Below are 25,711 nucleotides of genomic sequence, written 5' to 3' on the forward strand. Positions count from 1 at the left end.
AGGGGTGACAAGGAAAGCATGAAACCATTACCCAGAGTGAATCTTCTGTGAAACCCTGCCTAAAGCTGCAAATCAAGAAAACGCAGGGCCATTGATTCCTTACCATTTTCTGCATAGAACCTCAGCTTCTCTAAGCAGCTACATTTGCTCACCTGAAACTGCTTTCTCCATCTTGGTCCAGTTTGTTCCAGAAAGCTGCCAAGGGATATGAGCCAAGGGCTTAGTGAATGCTGCCCTCTTCTGGAAGAGAAGGGAAGTGCTCTCCTCTCCTGCTCATACCTCATTCCAGGACTAGGAGAAATTCTAGCTTCTATGCTTTCTTTCTCAACCACTTGGGTTGTAGGAAAAAACTAACAGTATGAGCTTGAGATGTTTTAAAAAACTGATAGGATGTACCAGGAATTCCCAATAAAGAGATGCCGACATCACAAAAATTCACTTTATCTTACTGGGCCTCTGTAACTAAGTAAATGAGGGCTTCAAAGGAAAAGTCCAACGGCTAAATTATACATCCCATTCCTGGCATTGCTGAGAAAATGCAGGGCTACCATTTTATCTCATTGGTAACATTCTTACACAAAAGTAATCTTTTGTATAAGATCATTAAGGAGAAATAAGCACGATGCTATTAGCACAGAGACCAAGGGATATTAAAAAGGACAGACACAGTACTGGGTATTCTGTGAATCATGTCCCCCCTCACTTATTAATCTCTGTAACTCTGTGACCTTTATATTCGGACATTAGACATTACTACCTAGCATAAAAGATGTTTTTAATGGGATCACCCAGATTGGTGTATTTTGCAGTAACAAACTTTTGACAAATAAATAGTCAAAACTGTTAAGTTAGATCTACAGACATTACAGGGAAAAAAGCCTGACAATATAGCAATATAGTCAGGTATAAACAGCTACTCTTTGTACATACTGTTGATAAACACATTACCACATTTTCCTTATTTTAATAAGTCAAAGAAAAATAAAAGGGATCACGACACGAGTAATCTTTGCAAACTTCCATCGATTTGGCTCCTGAGTTTGGACAGAAAGTTTGGATGATAAAGGGTACTGAGTTCTCCAAATCAAGAGCTCAAAGAGTTAGGAAAGCTTAAAAATGTTACCCGATTCTATCTTGATGTGAAAGATAACTGTATGTTTGAAATCACATTTCTAAAATCAAATCTCTAATCTCTCCTACCTGGAACAGCTGCTCAGCAAAGTCTTCAGGGCAGATTCAGAGAATCCAGAACACCCAGAAAGGTTTAGTCGCAGTAAATTTGTGTTCTGAGCAAGATTACTGGAAAAAGAGGACAAAGTTATAACAATACTAACCAGACCCTCTTATTCAATCAAGAGGAATGAAGCTAAGGGAGGCAGCTACAGGCACACAGGCCTCTGAGTCAGCAGTGAGTTTAAATTCACATCTGACCATCTAGACGACACCAAGTAGGATGCTTTGCCTTAGTTTACTCATCTGTGAAATGGCAAGATCAGTATCTTCTTGGTAGTGTTGTTAAAATTAAATGGTATAATGTAATAAAGGCCTCAGCACAGTGCCCAGCACAGGGAGTAACTACACAACACTTACCAATGTACTTTTAAAAACTGAAAAACAAAGAATCCACCAATGACCTAAACATATTTCTATTTCACCCACAGTTGTAATTAGTTTGTAAGTAAACTTCTACTTATAAAATCAGCAGGTTCCTTCAGTTAAACGTCTCTCAAATTGCCCTCTCCTCTCTGTTCCCAAATGCCTCATGTTAGCCAAACAGTGATTTAAGAGCGAGAGTTCTGGAATCGTACTATATGGCAAGGTTCAAATCTTGGTTTTGCTACCTAGCTACTGTGTGACCTTGGACAAGTTATTCAGCCTCTCTGTTGCTTAGTTTTCACATCTGTAAAAAGGGAATAATGAGAACGTATTTCATGGGGTTGGTATGAGGATTTACTTAGAAGACCTTTAAAGAACCTAGTATCTGGCATATGGTATGTGCTCAACAAATATTAAGCAGATATTATAATTATTCTTTCCTTTTCCCCATCAAATTTCATCACTTCTTACCTGAATGGATACAACAGTATCTTAACTAATCTACTAAATAGTTTCTTTCACACATAATCGATTTTCTGAGATGCCCAGCGAGTTAATTTTCTAAACATGTTTGTTCCATTCTCAGAACCACGCTTCTCTCTTCACCATGCTTCCCTCTTTACAGCCCACAACAAAGTCCAGAGTTCTTCCAGCGTGGCAGGCACCCACGAGATTTGGTCCCTGCCGACCCTCACCTGTCACTTCCCTCACACACTCCATCAATTCCTGACCACTTCAGAATCCAGTCGCAAAGGTGGCTTCACCCAGGCTGCTTCCTTCCCACACGACCTGGAGAACTCCTACCCACATACTTTCAATACTCAGCTTCAGAGTCACTTCCCCTTGAGACAAGACGGCTGCCTTCTCCAAATGTAATTAGGTCTCTGCGTGTTGCCACATATTCACCAACGCATCTAGCAAACACACTGCACCGTAATTATCTGTCTCTCCCTTGAATGAGGGAGCAACCATGCCTCAATTCCTCCTTGTGTGTCTAGAACCTAGCATGAGACCCAGCAACATATCGAGAATTAGTACACAAACTTTGGTTGTCTAGGTGAGCACCCAAACCTCCTGGGAGGAGGAACCAAACCCCCTGGAGGGTTCTGCAGAGGCTGGAACACTGTATTGGGTATTTTCTGAGTCCACCTGCATGTGGACAGGACACCCTACATCTACTCGAGAAACAAAATTAACAAACACAAAACGAGCGCCCTTGGAACATGCTCCTAGGTTCCACTCACTCAACAATGGGATCTGAAAGTCGGAGGCCTTCCAGGCTGAGATTCTGCAACTTGGAGCAGTGAGATAGAAGGCCGTGCAGGGTAGACGCATCGATCACAGAGTTCGACAGGTCCAGGTGCTGTAGTCGGAAAGGGCTGAACACAGAGGGAATAAAAAGAGGCTCCACAAGATGGCTCAAACCAGTATGTCCAGATCTGACCCATTCTCCTCCCGACCTGGGCAGTCTATCACAAACAAGACCCTAAACACACATTTCAAGTATTAGCTATAGCTGTAGTCATAAAATAAATTGTTACTGGCCATCCTCGTTTGTTTTAAAATTCAAAAGCATTTTTTTTTTTTGGCCAAGTCCAGACGTTGTGCCAGTACAGTCCAACTTAGAAAATGAATTAATGAGCATCATAGGAATGAGTTGGATGTGGGTGACAAGGAGGTCACGCCTACAATGACTCCTGGCAAGGGTGAGTGGGTGGATGACCAAACCAGGGAAGACCGTGGAAAGGCAAGTTGTAAAGGGAGGTTAATACCAAGGTTCTTGGGCTGGACGTGCTAACACTAAGGTACTTGTAGGAAATTCAGCTGTGGTAGTTTTTTAGGTAATAGGAAATAAGAGTTTGTTTGAAAGAGAGGGTTGGGCTAGAGATGAGGATATGAAAGTCTTGGCATAGATGTGGGTGTACAAGGCATAGCTTGTCTGAAGACAAGAGTGGGTTGGGAGAGAAGGCAGCCAGGGACAGACCCTAGAGTAACTGAGCAAAGCGTGCACTTGAAGGAGATTGAGAAGGAAGAGCTGCCGGAGAAACACAAAACACCCGCGGGAGAGGAGTGTTGTCATATGACCACGGCGAGAAGGTGAAAAGGCCTCGAGTCGGGACGCGTGTTGTATCCCAGCTCTGCCGTCTTTAGCTTATTTTTCTGTTCAGTATTTATTCACTCCACTCTAGCATGAGATGGCACTAAGCCACACTGCAAAACTATCAGTAAGAAATACATTTTCAGAAAGTCTAAACCAAAACAGGATCTTTTTCAGGATGTAAATCAGTCTGTGATAGGATGAGAAACCCAGGGTGACAAAATCCAAAAAGACCCCTCACCTCCTTATCAGAAATAGGCAGTGGAGGTAGAGACATGTCAATCAAAACTACAATGAGGTATCATCTCACACCAGTCAGAATGGTCATCATCAAAAAAATCTACAAACAATAAATGCTGGAGAGGATGTGGAAAAAAGGGAATCCTCTCTTGCACTGTTGGTGGGAATGTAAGTTGATAAAGCCACTGTGGAGAACAGTAAGGTGATTCCTTAAGAACCAGGAATAAAACTACCATAAAGCCCAGCAATCCCATTACCGAGAAAACCATAATTCAAAAAGAAACATGTGTCCCAATGTTCACTGCAGCACTATTTACAATAGCCTGAACAGGGAAACAGTCTAGATGTCCATCAGCAGATGAATGGATAAAGAAGTTGTGGTGTGTATATATATACACACACACACACATACACATAATGGTCCTAAAAAGGAACAAATCCGTTCTAGTGAGGTGGATAAACCTAGAGTCTGTCATACAGAGTGAAGTAAGTCAGAAAGAGTAAACAAACATCATATATTAACACATATGTGCGGAATCTAGAAAAATGGCACTGCTCAATCTATTTTCAGGGCAGCAACAGCGATGCAGACACAGAGAACAGATTTGTGGATACAGCGGAGGAGAGAGAGGGTGGGATGAGTTGAGATAGTAGCGTTGAAACATACATATATTACCATATGTGAAACAGACAGCCAGTGAGAAGCTGCTGTATAATACAGGGAGCTCAACCCAGTGCCCTGTGACAACCTAGAGTGGTGGGATGGAAGGGGGTGCACGGGAGAGAGGAGGCTCAAGAGGGAGGGGACATATGTATACTTATTGCTGATTCATGTTCTTATATGGCAGAAACCATCAAAATATTGTAAAGCAATTATTCTCCAAATAAAAATACATAAAAAAATAAAAAGACATGGGCATTGGGGGAATAGCTTGGCTGCATGGCATCTGCCAGCCAGGGCTGCTTGGCTCCTGCCTCATAGGATACTCAGGGCACCCTTAGACCCTGGGAAGAGCCCAAGTGCAGGCCTAGGCTAAAACGGGAATGACGTCACTGAAGCCTGTGCTGTGTTTCACCACACGGCAACATAGACAACTACCGTCCCATGCTGCACAGATGACCTGTCCCGGGGCAGACAGCTGGAGAGAGAGAGAGAAAGACATTTCCATCTGTTTTCCTCCCCAAGATTCTCCAGGGACTCTTCTTTCTTACCTGAAATGTTCAACTAACGGTTGGTCCATAAATGATCGTGGACAGCGGAAGGCAACCACCCCTCGGGACAAAAGCCGACCAACCACATCTGGGTAGAGGTTTCTGCCCGCGAGGTCTACAGTCTGCCAGAGAGACTCGTCAAATCTGGAAAAGAGGTGCTCTGTTTGGTGAGTCAGGGCACCAGTTTCTGGAGGCCCTCGACGCTGCTATGAACAACAGGACACGGCCACTCAGTTGCCCTGAAGCAAATTCTAAAGGCATGTTTGTTTCTGACTATACAATTACCTATATTTTTAAGGCACTACTGAATATTTCTTGTCCCATTATGGATAAGTTTTCATCTTCCTCTTTACATGGATTTCATAGCTAGTTCAATGCTACCATGAGCCCTGCAATGATCTGGAACAGGAGAATAAAATTTCAGCATTCAATTCAATTCAATAACTTTAAGACTGCTCAAATCACTCAACTGATTACTGAATAAGTAGGTAGGTTCACAATGACCTCACTTGCCATCTTTGTGAAGCACAGGCACGCTACCACAACTACCCTAAAAAACATGTAAATGTCCCTAAAAGAAGGAAAGTTTCTATGACTTTATTATGAGATATGGTTAGCAAATATCTGTTAGGAAAAGCCATAGTTCAGCTCCATTTTACAAAACCTTAAAAGCTTAAAATAAATGCACAGAAATACAGGAATACCCATGAACTAATGTGAAGAAAATAGGTAAAAATGTTTAGATTTGTGTTTTGAAAGCAAAAAGCGGTAACAAATATAGTAAACAACATAAAGAAGTTTGAATACCCATAGGTTAATTCAATTTAACACAAAGAAAACACGAGATCAAGCCCGTAAGGGAACATTTTGAATGTTTACAAGAATTTTACTTTTTAATCCTACTTGAGATAAGCAGACCACTGGCTGGAGCTTTGAAATAATTCTGCATAAACAAATTGTCAACCTCTATTCTTAAGAAGACAGGACTGCCGTGCCTGGCATATAACAAGTGCTTAATGAATGTCAGTTATAACTTTCATGACAGTTGAGATGAAGATGAACAGAGCTGCATAGACAGCACAGCTGGTGGAAAAAGAAAATCAGAATGGGGTTTCTTGAGCAGGGATAAGTGAGTCAACCACCATGTACCTGCTCTGGCATTCCAGGTATGCTGACCTCTCTGTGGCTCTTCTAAGCAAATATAGTCAGCCCTCCCTAGCCACAAGGCTTCCCACGTGGCACAGATGATAAAGAATCCGTCTACAATGTAGAAGATGCGGGTTTGATTCCTGGGTGGGGAAGATCCCCTGGAGGAAGAAATGGCAACCTACTCCAGTATTCTTGCCTGGAGAATCCTATGGACAGAGGAGCCTGGTGGGCTACAGTCCATGGGGTCGCAAACAGTTAGACATGACTGAGCAAGCACTCCCTGTCCACGGGTTCCACATCCACAGATCCACGGATCCAGAGTCAGACTGTCCTACCCCATTTGATACAGGGGACTTGAGAATCCACAGATTTTGGTATCCACAGGGGGTCCCGGAACCAATACCCAGTGGGTACCAAGGGATGACTGTAGCACAGTCTTGTAAATACCTGGAGTGTCTTATTTCCAGCACACCTGTGAATGGAAGGGCAGGGGCTCCTGCGTTCTCACAGTGAGAGTCCTAGACGTGTGGAGGGAGGAGAGAGATAGATGGCCTTAAGCACAGACAAAGGCTGGCCAGAGGCTGATGAGCAGGAGAAAAGGTAAAGATGGAAAAGCCCGTTACCGCCTTCCCAGCTCATCAGGATGTCCCATGCGCAGCTCACTGTTCGCTCCTGAGAAGTGTGGCCCCAAACCCAACAAAACCTGAACAATTTGCTGGGTACCACTTGAGCATCTTTATATTTCATGCTCACAATGGCCATCATGTGACCCACCGGAAGTGACTTACCCCATTTGGAAAACTTCTTTTCCCTGTATTCAGCAGAGCGCATGTTTATTGGATGCTGGGCCAGGCAGTGAACCAGGAGTGACAGGGATACACGAAGGCACAGCTGGTTCTCATATACCCAGTGGGCTGGGTATGAGTGGCGGGAAGAGAACTCGGGGCTCTGTGTGGGACCCGGGTGGGAAAGCAGCTTTATGGGACCTGAGTGAGGCTCTGAGCCCCAGTCCCCATATATAAAACGGGATGATATCTTCCCAGGTGGTGCTAGTGGTAAAGAACCCGCCTGCCAATGCAGGAGACACGCATTCAATCCCTGGGCTGGGAAGACCCTCTGGAGGAGGTAGCAACCCACTTCTTTATTCCTGCCTGGAAAATTCCATGGACAGAGGAGCCTGGTGGGCTACAGTCCACGGAGTCGAAAAGAGTCAGACACAACTGGGCACACACACACACCTCCAGCAGATTCCTCCCTTATCTGTGAAATAAGACACTAATTATTATAAAGAATATAATAATGAATAAGAAAATACCTAGTGTGCTTTGTGCTACTATATTCTTCTTGGTTTTCAGTGTCAACAGACCCAACCAAATAAAAACCCTTCTTTTTTCCTCCTCCACATACACTAAATGGGGTGAAAAATACTTACGCTAGATGATACCATCTCTTACAAACACTGGAGACTTTCAGGAGTTCAGGGAGGCACAGACAGGAAAAGATTCCTAAGAGCAGCTCGTCTGGAAGGGAGTCCCAAGAAACACCTTGGAGGAGAGAAAAAAAAAAAAAAGAATTGTTTTCCTTTTACCATTTGTTTCCTCTATCAAGTGTACTGAGCTTTTTCCTGCACTTAAAGATATACAACATGTAACTTAAAAAGGGGAATTTAACGCTAAATGAATTCTTCATCCTCATAATTCTTTTTCTGTTCACCCATGACCTATGTTTCCTGAAGTGGATACCGTATACTTTCTCAGCAAAGGAGAAAAGAGAGTATCAAGAATACTTTTCATGATATTCTTCTCTTTAGTACCCACCAGCCAGTCTCAGGCCTCTCACATCTTAGACGACAATGTCTAAGATACATGATGCTTCTGGGTTGCTAGGAACACCTCACTCCTCTCTGAAGTGGATTCAGTGGTGGATTTATCCAGTAGTGACCTTATTTAAAAGGCAAACCAATCTTTCTCCCTCTTCTTCCAAGCTTACAGAGGGTGGACTCAGAAGTCCATTTACCTAAAAGTGCAATATCAAAAGGCTGGTCTCATCTCTTAATTCAACACACATGTTCTGAGTGCTTAGTTTAGTGCTTAATTCAACACACATGTCCTGAACATCTAGCACAAACATGCTTAGTTTGATGCCAGGGATGGGTTAAAGCGTTAGGAGAAAGCAGGTAACACATGAGACAACACTTTTTCATGGAGCTTGTGTTCCACTGGGGAAGCAATCACATGATATTAGAAGACATGTTAAAAACTGTTCAATATTTTTTAAAAATTAAGTGACATGTTAAAATTGCTTTTACTTTGATGTATTAAAAATGAAGAAAATGAGGAAGGTGTTAGAAGGTTTAAACACATAGCATACACACACACCTCAACCATCAATAGCAACTAACCTTGTTCTATTTTTCATATGTTTGGGGTTAATAATAAATTATGATAATGGTTATATTCGGCTCTTTGATGAAAACAACTATTTTCATTCTATTTTGACTCAACTCTATTTGTTAGCCTACTGAAACTCGTCATTCATAGTTAAGGAGACTAAGTCTGTATTAGTAAAGATTTGGTCAAAATATCTCCTTCCACATTTTAAAATAAATCCCTAATACAAAATTCTGTAATAGTAAGTAATTGTGACGTGAATTTCACCACAATGGTGGTTCCTCTAGTAACTGTCAAGTTTTATAGCTGGAGTTCCCCCCAAACTTTTTAATACATTTGCTGTGTTTTCTTATATTAAAAGAAGTATTGCGTTCTTATTGAAAAAATTCTTGAAGAAAAGTTGAGTTACTTAAAAGTATAAAACAGTTCCATTTTTCAGAGATATTTTTAAGTTATCTGGTGCACTTGCATCCATTGCGTAAACATACTGTTTCCCAAACTGGTATTTAAAGAACATTCTTCTGGGAGATGTTAATATCTATTCCACTACAAACAGTGTTTTGTGGTGTAAAATGGTATAAAACAGTGGGGAAGGCCTTACTGAGCTGGTGATCATTGAGCAAAGGCTAAACACAGGGAAGGGGCCGGCCCTGTGAGTCCCTGGGGTGTGTTCCATGTGCGGGAGCAGCAGGTCTGTTTTGAGGAACAGCAAGGAGGCCAGCCGGAGAAGGTAATGGCACCCACTCCAGTACTCTTGCCTGGAAGATCCCATGGACTGAGGAGCCTGGTGGGCTACAGTTCATGGGGTTGCTAAGAGTCGGACACGACTGAGTGACTTCACTTTCACGTATTGGAGAAGAAAATGGCAACCCACTCCAGTGTTCTTGCCTGGAGAATCCCAGGGACAGGGGAGCCTGGTGGGCTGCCGTCTATGGGGTCGCACAGAGTTGGACATGACTGAAGCGACAGCAGCAGCAGCAGCAAGGAGGCCAGCATAGAACGCAGTGAGCAAGTTGCGGGGATCGGGGAAGAGGTCAGAGGGGTGGGAGGGGGCCAGTCACCCCGCTCTGATTCTGAAGGTGATGAGGGGCCGCCGGAGAGTTCTGAGCACAGGAATGACAGGATCTCACAGAGATTTTAAAAGGATCACTCTGTGTGTTCAGAATAAACCGGAGGGAGAAAAAGGGGGATGCAGGAAAACCAGTTTTCTTAGTTTTTAGAAAAGCAAACTCTAATTGCTATTCAACAAGTATTAAATGCTTACATATGAATAGAATAACCCACACGATCAGGATAATATGACCATAGCCTAGAAGGAAACAAACACACACCAAAGAAACAGTGGGTGTTTTAGATTAGAATTCAGAGTGGTTAGCTGAGTTCAATAACTTGCCTTCTCGGTCTCTAACTCCAATCCATCTGCTACACCAATGCTACCGCTATCCTCTCTCCCGTGATGGCTAATTTTAGTGTCAACTTAACTGGGCTAAGGAATACCCAGATATTTGGTTAAATACAATACCAGGTGTCTTTGGGAGGCTATCCGGAATGAGATTAACATTTGATCCATCAACTGAGAAAAGCAGGTTGCTGTCCCCAGTGTGTGCCTGCATCATCCAATCCAAAGCTGGGTTGGAATGAAAGGTGGATGAAGGAAGACCTGGCTGTTTCTCCCACCTTTGAGCTGGAACCTGGGTTCCTCCTGCCTTCAGGCCTCGACTGAAACTAACATGATCTACTCTCTGGATCTTTGGGACCAAAGATCATGGGACTCTTCAGCTTCCAGGGCTACGTAAGCCAATGCCTTAATAAGCCTCCCGTATCTCTTATTTGTTCAGTGGCTCTGACAGTTTTCTTGGACTTCCCTTGTGGCTCAGCTGGTAAAGAATCCACCTGCAATGCAGAAGACCTGGGCTCGATCCCTGGGCTGGGAAGATCCCCTGGAGGAGGGCGTGGCAACCCACTCCAGTATTCTTGGCTGGAGAATCTCCACGAACAGAACAAACTGCTGGGCTACAGTCCATGGGGTCGCAAAGAGTCAGACACGACTGAGCAACTAAACACAGAACATACACCCCATTTAAAAGGTGTCAGCATTTACTGAACACGGATGTTGCAACAGGCTCAGGGAGAAGACGATGGAGAGCTGGAGACAGCCTGGAGGTGAGTGATAAACGTAACAGTCTTGGACTCCGTGGACTCTTCCCCCCTATTCCTGGGCAATCTTTTGAAAACACCCCTCAGTCAGATCCCTTCAATGGTGTCCCTTGAATATTCAGTCTAAAGTCTATACTGCTGAGCATGAAATTCAAAGCTTTCTTATCAGGGCCCCACTCGGTTTTCTAGATTCATTATCTAGACATATGTTCTAGCCATTTGGAGCTACTTGGAATTTTCAGAATGAGTCATTCTGTGTCATATCTCAATGCCTCCGTACATGCTGTGCCCGCCCCCGACTGCTATGAATTTAACATCAAGTGACCATTAACGCCCCAACTCCTATAGACGGCCTCCCAGGACATCACCAAAAACAGGCCGGTTTTTTAACCACAATTTTTCCTATTTCTTACTCACCTGTGTAGGCCCCCACAAGGCCATGAGATCTTGAGAAGGAGAACCTGATTCTTCTTTTAACAATCTTTATATTCTAAGGAACTAGCACACTGTCCGATACATGAAACCATTCATATATTTACTTAACATGTGCTATATGCTGAGGACTGTTCTACAGACGTAGATGAACAAGGTATGGCCTGCTCAGAGTTTGAGACACAGACAAATAGGAAATTTCAATCCAGGGTCACAACAGGCTGCAGAAGGGCTCAGAGTGCTGTGCTACACCAGGGACAGAGCTGGCACAGTGCTTAGGGAAGGAGACTCCTTGAGAAAAAAAGGACATGTAGCTGCTCCATGAACACCTGCCCCTCCCTCTCTGCTGCTGCTGCTAAGTCGCTTCAGTCGTGTCCGACTCTGTGACCCCAGAGACGGCAGCCCACTAGGCTCCCCGGCCCCTGGGATTCTCCAGGCAAGAACACTGGAGTGGGCTGCCATTTCCTTCTCCAATGCATGACAGTGAAAAGTGAAAGTGAAGTCGCTCAGTCGTGTCCTACTCCTAGCGACTCCATGGACTGCAGCCTACCAGGCTCCTCCGTCCATGGGATTTTCCAGACAAGAGTACTGGAGTGGGGGTGCCATTGCCTTCTCCACCCCTCCCTCTCTAGAGAATCAAATAAAGGACTGAGGCTCTGAAGCCTAGGGTTAGAGGGATGAAGGCAGACCACCTGCACTGACCCTAGACACGTTCCGGGGAGCAGCTCCTCAGTGTGGCAACTCCATCACACGACAAAGCTCCTGGGCCAAGGTCAGTGGGGGCAGAGGGTCTCTGGCATGACTCCTGCTTCACAAATTGGAACCAAGTTTTCCTTCCATTAATTCTTAACTCCCTGACCTCTGCTGTCTCTTGTGTATACAGATCAGATGGTAGCACTTCACTCGGGAAAAAAAAAAATTACACTTAGCCACTTTGAATCTAGTCTGTTGAGATTTTTACTATGATCTGCAATGACTACCCTGACACCAGGTGCCTGCCCACCATCCCCGCCAAGTGTGAGAACTACTGGATTGAGGAAGGAGCACAGCTCCAACTGGAATTTGACTGCATTGTCTCCATGTCAGCAAACCTTAAGCGAGCTGCTCAATCCTTCTGGGGCTGAGTTTCATCTGCAGGAAAGGGAATAAAAAGGTTTATCTTGCAAAGTTTTTCACTATGAAGACTAAATAGCTCATGTCAAGAGGTTACAAAGCAGAGAGTTAAACTGCCTCTTTTTGGCTTCTATTCCTCTCATTTCTCCAAAAACTCTATATGCTTTACTTTCATGACCTTTTCCTTTCAGTGCTGCTTAGAATCTTCACCTATGTGAAAACATCCATCTCTGAGTAGGACAAGGGCTGCCTGATAAGATTTACTGAGACCCCCAAACCGCCTTCTATCTAGGTTTAAATAATTAAATTAAATTAAAAGATGCTTGCTCCTTAGAAGAAGAGCAATGACAAACCTAGACAGCATATTAAAAAGCAGAAACAAAGGTCTGTATAGTCAAAGCTATGGTTTCCACGAGTCATGTATGGATGTGAGAGTTGGACCAAAAAGAAGGCTGAGTGCCAAAGAATTGATGCTTTTGAACTGTGGTACTGGAGAAGACTCTTGAGAGTCCCCTGGACAGCAAGGAGATCAAACCAGTCAATCCTAAAGGAAATCAATCCTGAATATTCATTGGAAGGACTCATGCTGAAGCTCTAATACTTTGGTCACCTGATGTGAGGATCTGACTCACTGGAAAAGACCCTGATGCTGGGAAAGATTGAGGGCAGGAGAAGGGAGCAACAGAGGATGAGATGGTTGGATGGCATCATTGACTCAATGGACATGAGCTTGAACAAACTCCAGGAGATAGTGAAAGACAGGGAAGCCTGCTGGAGTGCTGCAGTCCATGGGATCACAAAGAGTTGGACATGACTGAGCGACTGATCAACTTATCAACAATCTAGGTTTGGGATCCAGGAAATACTGGAAAGAATAAAGAGAGACATGGAAGGGCAGGAAGCCAACGTGGGAATGTGAATAAGCAGATTATCACTATGGGCTTTAAATCTGCAGGGGACTCCCAGGAAACATAAAGCACCTGCCCCAGATGCTGGGGCATTTAATCCATCATCTGCTGTCAGTCATTGGTTGGGGGCTTCTGAAAGGGGGTGGGAATGTTGATTCCCCAGTATGCCTGCCTGGGGAAAGCCCTCAAACACAGAGTGTCATCAATGTGGAGGAGAAAGCTCTTGGCATAAAAGGGAATGGTGAGCTTCAAGGAGCTATGGATGGGGCACCCAAGTGTCAGGTAAAATAGTGGGGAAAGGAGATAGGGAGGCTTGTTGCAAAGTAAAGGGCAGGAGAAATCAATAAACTAATGAATGTGGTGCTTCCCATTTTTATGGGAAGACATAAGAAATCAGCAACTTAAGAGTAAGAGATCAGTAATTCAAGTGCCTCCCAGGTGGCACACTAGTGTTAAACAACCCGCCTGCCAATGCAGGAGACGTAAGAGACAGGGGTTTGACCCATTGGTTGAGAAGATATCCTGGAGGAGGACAGTGCAACCCACTCCAGTATTCTTGCCTGGAGAATCCCATGGACAGAGGAGCCTGTCCATAGGGTCGCAAAGAGTCGGACATGACTGAAGTCACTTAGCACACAATTCAAATTCTAGAAGGAAAATTTGGCACTGTGATGAATGCAGGTGTTTGCTGAGGACAGCAAAGCGAGGCATTGAAGCCACACAAGGGAGCTAAGTCAGTCTAGAACTAGGAAGGCTTTGCATTGCAATGTCCATCTTCACCTGCACAACTCCTACTCATCCTTCAGACCTCAGCTGAACTATCTCTCCCTTGGAGGGGCATTCCCAGGTGACCAGCACAGCCCCCATACCTAGACAGGCACATGGAGACCCAGCACAATGCCTGGCACACCACAGACATTCTCAAAACCATTGCTCAATGCAGTATACCTTTTACTGCCCCTTCACACAAACCATGAATGTGCTAATTCTGTATCCATGTGACTGATTAACCTTCCTTAATCAATTAACCGCCATGCCTGGTGCCTAAGACAAACCTGGAGACGAACATTAGAAAGTGTTCAATATTTCACAAAGGAATGACTGACACAACTAAGAGAAGAAAGCTGGCTCTATTTCACAGACAGGTAAGAGTGTGGGCCTCTCAGGACCAGTTTCCTCATTTATCAAATGACAAGGCTAGCCTAGGGCTCCACTTCAACAAACATTCCTGGGTGTCTGACTAATGCCGGAGAGCATAAGCACAGTCCCTGTCTGTTGGCCTCACTGGGAGGCAAACTAATAAACAGAAACACAACCCCACATTTACAACTGCCATTTACTGAAAGCCCTAAAGAGTCTCATACGTTTATTAATGCATGCGATTCTAATGCTTGCCTTGTGTCCTAGGATGTAGTGTCCCATTTCACAGATGAGGACCCTTGTCTTAGTAGGTTTATTTATTAACCTCACTGAGGTGCTAGCAACTACCAGGTGGCAGAGCCACAAAATTAACATGGGACTCTTCTGTCCGTTTCCAAACCCCACAACCTGAGGTGAAGGCACAGAGCCACAGAGCAGAGTGTCTGAAGCCTACCAGTTGGCTCAGGGTCTGCCAAGGAATGGCACGGCCCTGGAGGTGTTCGGGGGAATGAGGCTGAAGACTGAAACCCAGAAACAAAAGCAGCGTCCTCTGTAAGTCAGGGGAGGGGCTTCAGGAGATGATGTAACTCCGACTAAAGGGATAAGGTCACACAACTAGCAAACGGCCCGGTGGGAATTCAAGCACAGATCTGACTCCAAATCCTGTCCTATGTCTACCCTAGGATTCTCTCTCCTGTTCTGACTTAATTTTCTAAAATGAAGAAAAATTTTTAAAAAATCACGCTTTTTAAAAAAGTGAGAACTAAACCTCACTTGCTCTGGGAAAAGGAATCCTTCAGGGCTTGGGAGGGAGGGCAGAGGGGAGAGGGAGTGAAACAGAGATGCTGAGAGCTCTCAATGGGTCAGTGAGCATACGGATGGGGCAATGGCTGGGAAAAACGCACAGCCTCTCTGAGCAGCCAAGTACCCACGTCTCCACAGAGCTGATCACAGGACAACACTGAGTCTAGGGACCTGGTGGGAGTGAAGGCGGGGGAGGGGTGTCACAGCCTGAAACTGGATGCTGTTTCAACAGATGAGACAGAAGTCTGTCTTTGTACAGCTGCCCCAGTGGCTAGTATCCAGGCTTGGGATATGCTCAATCTAATTTTACTTGCCATAGTTAATTCTCAAAACACTGACCATCTGTTTCCTGGATTCCTGACTGCATTGCTGCCTGGTCTGTCTGCTCAGAGAGGATGACAAAGTCCAGAGCAAGTCTTTCCTCTACTCACCTCTTCTAAAACCCCCAAGGCTGCACACCAGACCTGCACAGTAAGCAAAATAATTAAGCCCATGGACTCTAATCTTCAACAATATGAAAGCAATCAAACACACTTTGGAGCCATGAAAGGTGAAAACTGGCCAGATTCACAAACTTGCTAGTCACCAGCATTTCCATTCATTCCTCTGATGCAAAGTCAGCTGTCCACTTCTGTAACCTCATCACCTCCCAGGCCTCTTAAAGTCTTTCGGAAATAATAACGCTTGCTTAAGAGTTTTCGATGCATGAGGTCTTTACTCTATAGGTAACGTCTTCTTACTTGACATGTTTATTTCTTGAAACATCACCTACACTCAGATTCAAACTCCAGAGTACTCAATCTTTGACTCTTAAAACTGCCCTTTTCTTTAAGCACAGATAATTGTATCTGAAGGATAAGCAGGCACTGCTGTTCAAATCTACTCCTTTTTTAAGAGTGGAGGTTCACCTCCTGTTTGCTTCTGCTTGCTTGTTTTAAGTGTTAACGACCCATGCTTCCTTTCTGGGAGACTACAGATTCTGCCATCTGGGATGAGATTTCCTTCCTCTTCTATAAATCATTAAGAGACAACACTAGACCATGTTAGCTCTTGGTATTTTGGCTTTTTTATTTTTTGCCTGGTTGGACAAAACTGAAAAAAGCAAAACAGGAAAGAGCTAAAATAGAGGTCCTCAATGACCCCTTCAACCCCACACTTCAATGAGAGACTTGCTCAACCCTGGGATGTGAGAAGACTAAGAAACCATGGAAATTGGGATTCGGGGAATTAGGTACAGGATGCAAGGTCAAGAAGAGCAGGATCTTTGGTCTGTTGTGTTCACTGCTGGATCCCCCATCTCTAGAATGATGCTCCATCAACACTGCTGAATCAATGAAAGGAAGCTATAGGGTAAACACAGGTGCCTGGGAAGGGCCTGTAAAGGCTCTTACAGAGCTGAATTTTGGAGCTGCAGGATAAGATTCAGTGGTGAGTCATGAAATCAATTTAGTCTGATTAGTGTTGTTTTGAAAGAATGGAAGAGAATAGGAAATACCTTGGTAAGGAAAAAACTAATTTAATGCAATTTCAGTTTAAGATACACACCCAAGATTGCAATGGAAAATGTATTTGTTATTGGTTATTAAAAAAAAAAAAGAGGAAAAGCATTTGCCTACAGATACTGAAAAAGCAGATTCCCAGGCTCCAGGCAGGACTTCTGGGATGAGAATCTCTGGAATTTTGCACTTTGAACACGTTCCCTTGGGGATATCAGCAGACTCTAAACTTTGGAGTCTCTAGTCTGAAAACCACTAAGGGGCCTGGAATTTCAAGCAGTTTAACAGCCATGGGAAAGCTGATCAACAAATTAGTTTGACAGGATTTCCACAGCTATCTTCTGTTTGGGAGGTCGGAGTGGGGGTTGTGGGTGAGCAGGAGAAGACAGGGGACCGGGGAAGGCATTTTACAACCATGAATAAAATGCAGTTGTTCTCTTTCTGTTCATTACTGACCTCATCACCAGGCCATTTCCTCCCAACTCCTTCCACAGACTCACCCCAAGGGCTACTCAGACCTGTCCTGGTACCCGTTGGCCACAAAGTTTCCATCTTCCAAACTGAACAGATGAAGAGGATTTAGTTACCAGATGTGAGCCTGGCTTGGGGCCAGCAGAAAAAAGAGACTGTCCAGTGAAGAACCAAGAAAAACTCACACAGCCCAGGGCCACTGTCATCAGATCGCTATGGAAAGCAGGTGTGGTCCGTTCCAGCCTAATCCTGCAGAGCTCTCAGCCACCTGTCCTGACAACTGCAGACAAAACTCACTACAATGATGATCCAGCGCCGCCAGGGGCCCAGGCTCCTGATGGCCCACTGGGAATGCTCTACACCAGCTGTTCCTCACCCTGCAAGCCCCCAGCCCCCCATACCAATTTACCAATCACTATGGTGGGAAATTCCACGCACGCGCACAGCATACCAGTGGTTTCCCTCCCTGCCTCTCTCTGAGGTCACAACAAACAGAAAAGTCATGATTTTTTTTTTCTCTCACTTCCCATAAATACATTTGAAGTCATTTTTAACAATCTTGATGCAGTGACTGAATCCTTTCCAGGTCCTTCTCTCTCTTCCAGAGCCTCTGCTTTGCTGAAGGGCAGAAGGAAGCGTGCCCACGTGCCGTGAGGATCACCATGAGAAGCTTCAGGTCATTTTTGTACAAGGGGCTCCTTCCCTCTGGCCTCCTACAGCACTTGCTGCCTGAGCCACTCAGCAGCTGCTAGTGTATGAGCTGCCATCTTTTGCTGGGAGCTTCTCTTACCGTGTATCCTCTTCTCTCAACCTGAACTGCAATTTTCTAGAGACAGCAGCCATGCCTGAATCTTCCATCTTGTTTCCTTCGTACCTTGCTTTAAAAACGTCATCTGTATTTCTGTCTGTGTGTGTGAATGTGGAAGGACATATAGGACACACAGCAATCACACTCCACGTCAGATGCTATCAGCACTGGACAAAGTTGTCAAAAGCCGCTCATCTTAGCAGGAAGCGTCTTTCACCAAATTGTTCCTGCTGCATTCCTGACACTAAAAATAGCAGGGACGTTCAATTTTGAAGAAAAAAGATCTACACGAACAGGGCCAGACTAACAGGATTAAGGACAAAAGATAAAGTGAAATAGCCTCTCCGCTATCTTTTGTCCACCAAATTAACTGGGTTTACTTACTGTTATACGCAGGGAGCATGCTAGCAGCTTTACATGTATTCTTTCATTTAATCTTACAGTACCCCATGACACTGGCATTACTATCCCATTGCACAAAGAAACTAAGGAACAGAGAGCTCAAATAGCTTCCCAAGGTTGGTAAACAGCAGGATTTGGATTCAAAGCCATATCTATCTGACTTCACCACAATCCTTACTGCCTTTCTGATTAATCCAATACCTAATATAGATCCCCAGACCATAATTTCGAAGTTCTATTTTCTAAAGAAAGGGTCAAAAGCCAAAAAATCTTTTTTTTTTTAAAATTTTGTTCAAGCAAGCAAGCGATCAACCAACCATTCTCAAAGAAAGCCAGATGGGGGAATTCAGGAATATACTTAATTTACCCTGGCTCTGCCAGACTTCATCTTTATTTCTCGGCTGTCTCTTCTTCTCCATCATGACCCACGGAATTTCAATTTAGAGTATGATCACTTCTACAACTTCAAAACCTTTCTCTGTCCACTCTAACGTCAAAATCTATCCAGAAGCTGCTTAACACCATTCCCACACCTCTCAACAAGTCTATAAGCTTTTATCCTCAAGCCCTCAAAGTTGTCTCAAGACACCAGTGTATCCTTTTCAAAGGTTACACAGCAACTCTGCTCAACGGCACCTCTAGCCCAATTCTCACTATTCTCCCCTTTGTTCCACTCTTGGAATATGGCTTCCTTGCTGTTCCTTGAACAAACACAACATTCCCCTGCTCCAGGGCCTTTGCACTAGCTGCTCCTTCTGCTTGGGGCTCTTTTCTCCAAGATATTTGCATGGCACATTCCTTCATCTTCTTTATGCCTTTGCTTACAGCTCACTGTCCAAGTGAGGCTTCCTCAATACCCTGCAAACCAGCTTCCCATCCCAGGACCTCTTGTCCCTCTTGGCTTGTTCTGTTTTTGTTTTTAGCCACAGCACTTATTCTAACATACTACACACCAGATTTGTGCATACTGCATCCTCTTTCTAGAAGAGAAGCTCCATGAGGGTAGAAATGCCTTTTTGTGCTCACTGCTATATCCCCAGTACTTAGAACAATGCCTAGCACACACAACGTGCTCGGCAAATATTTGCTGAATTAATGTTTTACATGGCCTGCCAGTAAGAAAAACTGATAACCCCAGGTCAACGCACAATGTTTACCCTATGGTTCTGAGTATTCCTGGAGCTCTGATCCACCCGTGGGAGGCAGTTATACATCAGCTTGAGAAGCCTGGAAACAGAGAGCTATTTAGAGGGGAATGACGGGGTGGAGTTCTACATTTCAATCAGTCCACTCTAACTCTGGGGGATGTATCTCGGGAGGATAAGGCTCTGAATTATGAGTCCGTTCCTAAATATGAGAAATATTTAGGAGAAAAGAGAGAAAGATTCAATGATTGTTTGGATATTGGGGGGATGGTGGGAATCTGACCTTTAGGTTATGGGGTTAGGGAAACTGAACAGATAACACAGTGAGTGATGGAGACAGCATAAAGAAGAATTCCTCTTGGGAATGGATCTGGAAGGATGAGTCTCTTCCCCTTAGCTCAACATTCACTTCAGCAGTCCTTTGACAAATAACTAAAGTGATTACGCTAAAAGGCTCAACCGCGGCTACAGAGCAGCCAAATATAAACAAAAATAATTCTATGGATCATTGCTTTATTTCTATTTGTCAGAGGTATTGAGCTGGCCTTTAACCAGGCAGAGTCCCTCCTAAAGAAAAAGGAAGAATGTCTTTTCACACGTTACAAGTCAGTTCTGTCTCTGAAGACACACATACCACCATTTCTGTAAGCACAAGCAGTTGTCTGGTTTCTTTGGAAAATAACTGAAGAATTGGGCAATTTTAAAAGGATCCTATCTGGTATCCCTGGTGGCTCAGAGATAAAGAATCTGCCTGCCAACGCAGCAGTCACCGGTTTGATCCCTGATCTGGGAAGAGATCCCGCACGCAGCACAGCAACTGAGCCCCAAGCGCCACAGTAATTGAGGCTGTGTTCTATAGCCTGGAACCCGCAACTGCTGAGTCCACGTGCTCCAACTACCGAAGGCCCTGCGTCCTAGAGCCCACGCTCCCCCAGTAGAGAAGTCACTGCAACTAGAGAAAAGCCCCGGCAACAAGGAAGACCCAGCACGGACAAAATAAATAAATAAATTTAAATAACAATTTCTTTAAAAGGGCCCCACCCCATGCTCAATACCCCAAAACAAAGGTTCACCGACGAAATAGTTTGATCCACCATTCACTGGGCTTGTATTTTACCCTCATACCTTACCTGGAAAGTTCTCTCGGTTTAGCTTAGGTCTGCGGACAATCACAAAGTCCTTGTCATTCCCTTTGCTTTTCAGCCGTTTTCGTGGGGGGCTCTGTGGGTGGCCCAGGTTTGAAAGCAGTTCCTGGGGGATGTTCTCACTATCCACCTCCTCCTTCTCCAGGGCGGAGACCCCCATGCCTGAAAGCAGTTCAGAAGTCTTGCTAGAATCCCATCCCCACGTGAAACTGGTGGTAACGTTGCTACTCTGGTCGGGTATCTCCTGGAGGTGTTTCCTGCAGAAACGCACAATAGCCCCACGTTCCTTTCAAAAACACGCCCGTAAATAATTCCCAGACAGGCCTAAAGGAAGCTGCAAGCTATGCGCCGCAGAAAGCTTTCACAGCAGTTAACTGAACTGCATTTTTACGTGCCGGCGGCGAGTTCCCAAGAATAAAAGAGAAAATAACCGAATACATCGAAAAGGCTTTTTGATTTCCGATCATGCAGAAGGCCTCAAGAATTTCTTAAAAGTGGAGGGAACATACAAGGAAAGAGGCAGGGCAATCACACACTGATTGAAAACAGCAGCAGGAAAGCTCAATAAGGGAAGACAAATAACATTCACGCTGACCACCGCACTAAAGCATCCACCCATCCACATTTTCCCAAAGAAGCGAAGCAACCATTCACATTACAGCATTACTAACGATATTAGCAAGTAGCAAAACACGCGGCCTAAAAGAATTAAGACGGTCCATTCATGTTCTGTCTCCTTCTGCAATCGGTTTACCTGTGCATGGCGTCCACAGCTTCGGGAGTTTTAAATGCGTGCATTAATAGCAGAGGTGCCCGCCTCCCGGATTCCCGCTTTGGCGCCCGGCGGCGCACTGTGTGCGGCGCACTGCGTGCGGCCCCGGCTCGCTGCAGCGAAACCCGCGAACTCTATCAACGTTCCATCCCAGCAGCGCGCGCAGAATTCTCCAGCCAGCCGGCTCTCCTCCGCAGCCGTCGTCTGCGGCCCCGCTGCCTGCTGGGAATTGTAGTTTCTGCCCAGCCTGGTAGTCCTGCTGCCTCGCCACTACTTCCTTTCCTTGCAGCTTTGCCGCCTTCGAGATACCCACAACCCCGCGCGGCTGCGGGACCGGACGACCCACAGGGTAGGCGGGGAAGCGGAAGTGGGCGGTGCTCCGACTGACTGGGGAAATGTCAGCTGCTTGACTGGGGTCGGGGTTTCCTTTCTCGGGAGCCCCCGACGTTTTGGTGACTGCCACCGCTGTCGCCAAGGAGTGTGGGTCCCAAACTCTGTAAGGCTGTGGCGGCCGCGGGGTTTCCAGGCCCTTCTGGACGCTGTCCGGCGAGATCGGACCGTGAGCCCGAGGAGGAGAGCGTGAGGCACTTTGAGGTGTGGGGCCGAGCGCGGACTGAGAGAGAGGGGCCCCGGAGACCCCGAGAGGCCGCCGTCGGGGGGCCTACGTCCCGGGCAGCTGAGTGGAGGCCGTGGCACGCCCTGCCGGCCAGGTGAGAGGCTGCGGCCGTGGGCGTCACACCTGCTCCCCTCTCTGCCTGGAGCTGTGTACTCCACCTGGGTGAGGGCGGCCCAAAGGACTAGGTCTGTGGACAGGATCTTTTCCTTACGTGTAAAATAGGCACCACGGCAACGACGCTCGTTTCACAGTCGCCGTCAAATCAGAGGCTCGTGAGAGCGTTTTGTAAACGAAAGCGCGGTTCAAACGTGCGGCGGAGGTTTAATTTTAGGGGAGCAGGAGATTCCGGTGAGTGCCAGGGGAAAGCTCAGCATCCCCCGGCAGCCTTGAGACGTCCCATAAATGCTAGCATGAGAACAAATAAGGTGACTATTGTTTGCAAAAGGCTTTCCGTGCCACGCTAGCGGCCACCAGGAAAGCCATTCGATTACTGTCTCAAAAAATAAAATAAAATAAAATAAAATAAAATAAAATAAAATTCTGTTTGCCGCACGTCCTAAAAGCCAGCTGCTTGCTTTTAGACTATATCCACGGAGAAGAGTTTGGAGATTGTTAGAGAGTGCCATTTTCTGGGTAGGATGACCGTGCGAAATCCATTGTGCAAATGTTCTATAACTGTGACCATGGGAAAACAGTGAAAGAGAGAAGGAGAATGACTTCCAACCCTAATAAAAATGGAGAGGATTTATAAAGTTCAGAAATAAGCACCCAGAGTCATCACAAAAGTACTAGAATATCACTTAAGCATGCTGTGTGGCATACCTTATTTCTTTAAAAAAAAAAAAAAGAATTCAATTTACACTGGAGTTAAACCTCCCTAGCTTGTATATCAGCTTGTTTCAGGCTTGAAATGGAACCGCCTCTTGACAGAGGAGGGCGTTCGTGATCCTTTAGTAGTTTATTCTTGAAACTAGGTAAAACTGATGTAAAGAATGGATCTGTTCACTGATTGATTCTAGTTGAAACTAGATGAAGAATACTGAGCTGAGTGTTCACAATTCATTAAGCTCATGTTATGTGGAAAATATTTTAAAATGCAGTGTTGTGACTTTTTTTACATAAAGTTATCTTTATGATATTTTGGCTAAGGAAAAAGCGGTAGCCTGCTTGAAGTCTACATCCTTTCTCTTAAAATTGCAATTCAGAGGAAATATTTAGTCTTCTTCAGGAAAGTGAACAAGACAGAGGGAGCTTATAAACTAATGGAGGAAAAGGAATAAACAAAAAAAAATTGTAATGCCATGATGAGAGTAAAGTTTTGAAATATAATTGGAAGAGGGCACTTCAGATAGAGGTCTTATAAAGTGTTAGTTGCTCAGTCCTGTCTGACTCTGCGACCCCATGGACAGTAGCCCTCCAGACTCCTCTGTCTATGGGGATTCTCCAGGCAAGAGTACTGGAATGGGTAGCCATTTCCTTCTTCAGGGGATCATCCCGATGCAGGGATCGAACCAGGTCTCCTGCATTGCAGGCGGATTCTTACTGTCTGAGCCATCAGGGAAGCCCAATAATTGGAAGAGGGCACATAGAGCTCTTATAATGAAGGTCTAATAGGATGATTCTAAATTTAAAAATGAGAAATATCCTTGTGCTAGGATTTAGCCTGAGAGCTAGGAAACATTTCCAGTTTTCAGAATATTTGAAATATCTGAATTAGTGGAAACAAGGACCTTTATAGAGCTTCAGAGAGAGCCTGTCAACTTGGAAAATCAACGTGTTCAAATTCTAGAATAGAAATGGCTCTAATAGTCTGCCCTGGCAGCAGAAATATTTTAGCTTATGAAAATGGAATCATTTCTGCATTTCTTCTAATCATGGCTTTTCTCTTACTATATTAAGTAAAAGTTTAACTTGGTAAATTGGTTCTTTAATATAAGGAATTGTGTCTATTGAAGGTTTGAGATTATTAACTACATAGAGTTTCTTGTCTGGTCTTTCCAAGAACTGCATTGTGAAAGCTACTGATGTGGATTATTTTGTTTTCCTGATTAAGTTTTTGTATTTAATACACTCAGTACACCCCAAGTCCCATTTTAGTGAGAGAAGTATACCATATTTCTAGAATTACTAGATCAGTATCTAGGACAAATCAATTACATTTTAAATATATCTGCAAATGTCATTAGAGTGAGTAATTTCTAATACTCTTTGGAAGTTTCAGGTAGAGTACAAAGTGACTTTGTAAATTGGAAAGGTGTTTCTCATACATGGGACAAGAGCATAGTTACAAGATGGTCAACATTAGGGCATAGAACTAGCTTATGTGTACATATTTATATATACATATATATTCACTATTCAGTAGTATATTATTGGGGGTTCCCTGATGGCTCGGATGGTAAAGAATCTGCCTGCAATGTGGGAGACCTGGGTTTGGTTCCTGGGTAGGGAAGATCCCCTGGAGGAGGGCATGGCAACCCACTCCAGTATTCTTGCCTGGAGAATCCTTATGGACAGAGGAGCCTGGCAGGCTGTAGTCCATTGGGTACCAAAGAGTTGGACACGGCTGAGAGACTAAGCACAGCAGAGCACTGTATGTTATTGTTTTTGAAAATCAAATGTGACAAAGGAGATTCTATTAAATAGAAGTGTGATGTGCTTTTTCCTTAGTTCCATAATGGCATGAAGTAAATCTTAAGATTCCTTTAGTTTTTTTATGTTATTTAGCTTAGGTGAACAAAAGACTAACAACAGTTACATAGCAAGAAGTTTCTATCTGCTCATCAAAATTCAAAAGATTCTTTTTCCTTCGGTTAATTTTAGAGTAGATCTTTTAGTTCTTTGCAGTTTAATGTTCTCTACAGTGGGCAGGTTGGGGCAAGAACAGGGTTCTTTCCCAATTCTGTTTTGCTCTGTGCTTTATTTTTTACTTTCATCTTGTAGATTACAGTCATGTTTTATCCTTAAATTATGGCAGACTTACTTGCAAAGTTACACAGTTAGATTCTGTATTAAACATGACTTTATTAGCACTCTATCTTGATACATCTAAAAGAATTAACAGGAGAATGTGTCTACTTTGTTCATGGAAATGAAATTAACAAATGAAAGCTGAGCAAAAGGAATGACTTAAACAGTCTAAGTTGCATTAAAAAAAAGTATGTCTGGAATGGATTAAAGACTCCAGTATCCGGTATCCTAATTGTGAGCCTGGCTCTGTAGTCAGGATGCCTCTGTTTGAATCCCACTTCTTAAACTCTCTTGTGCCATTTTCTCTGTTAAACGGGGATACTAATAATCCTTTCTTACTGGGTTGTAAAGTCTAATTCAATAAAGCATGTTAAGTGCTAGCAAAGTGCTTGCAATCTATTTAATAGTAAACTCAATATTAGCTACTCCTTTTTTAAAAAATTATTTTACTACTAGGAAATAGTCTATGGACTATTTTCTAATTACTGAAGTGAATCTTATAATCTCTTTACTGAAAATCTTTAAGAATTCATTACAATGGATCCGGTTGTTTTCTTCTTACCTACTTAATGATTGCTGCCTCTCATGCCTTGCCAAGGGTGAAACAGTTTGAATATGTCCATTTTTCTTCAAAAGGGCTTGTTACA

The 25,711-nt window shown here is 44.2% G+C and overlaps 2 protein-coding genes across 9 annotated transcripts in view; one reads left to right on the top strand and one right to left on the bottom strand.

Moving 5' to 3' along the window:
• The window catches only part of SKP2 (S-phase kinase associated protein 2), a 39,152-nt gene extending 17,608 nt beyond the window's left edge, over positions 1-21,544 (bottom strand). Inside the window, exons 1-6 of one of the 4 annotated variants that reach the window (XM_061393730.1) lie at positions 21,461-21,544; positions 20,692-20,963; positions 7,728-7,839; positions 5,147-5,290; positions 2,841-2,975; positions 1,201-1,299 (exon numbers count right to left, since the gene is read on the bottom strand). In XM_061393730.1, the coding sequence (XP_061249714.1) occupies positions 1,201-1,299; positions 2,841-2,975; positions 5,147-5,290; positions 7,728-7,839; positions 20,692-20,963; positions 21,461-21,504 (806 nt within the window). In that variant the 5' untranslated portion in view covers positions 21,505-21,544. Of the gene's footprint in view, positions 1-1,200; positions 1,300-2,840; positions 2,976-5,146; positions 5,291-6,295; positions 7,840-9,949; positions 10,039-20,691; positions 20,964-21,460 lie in introns of those variants that run through there. The other 3 variants (XM_061393732.1, XM_061393733.1, XM_061393731.1) reach the window with 3 other exon arrangements.
• A 196-nt stretch (positions 21,545-21,740) lies between these two features.
• LMBRD2 (LMBR1 domain containing 2) overlaps positions 21,741-25,711 on the top strand; it is a 51,648-nt gene continuing 47,677 nt past the window's right edge. For 4 of the 5 annotated variants that reach the window (XM_061393713.1, XM_061393715.1, XM_061393716.1 and 1 more), the window contains exon 1: positions 21,835-22,188. The gene's annotated coding sequence lies outside the window, so the exon portion shown is untranslated. The other variant, XM_061393714.1, reaches the window with a different exon arrangement.

This window comes from Bos javanicus, chromosome 20 (genome assembly GCF_032452875.1).
Source record: "Bos javanicus breed banteng chromosome 20, ARS-OSU_banteng_1.0, whole genome shotgun sequence".
Taxonomy (NCBI): Eukaryota; Metazoa; Chordata; class Mammalia; order Artiodactyla; family Bovidae; genus Bos; species Bos javanicus.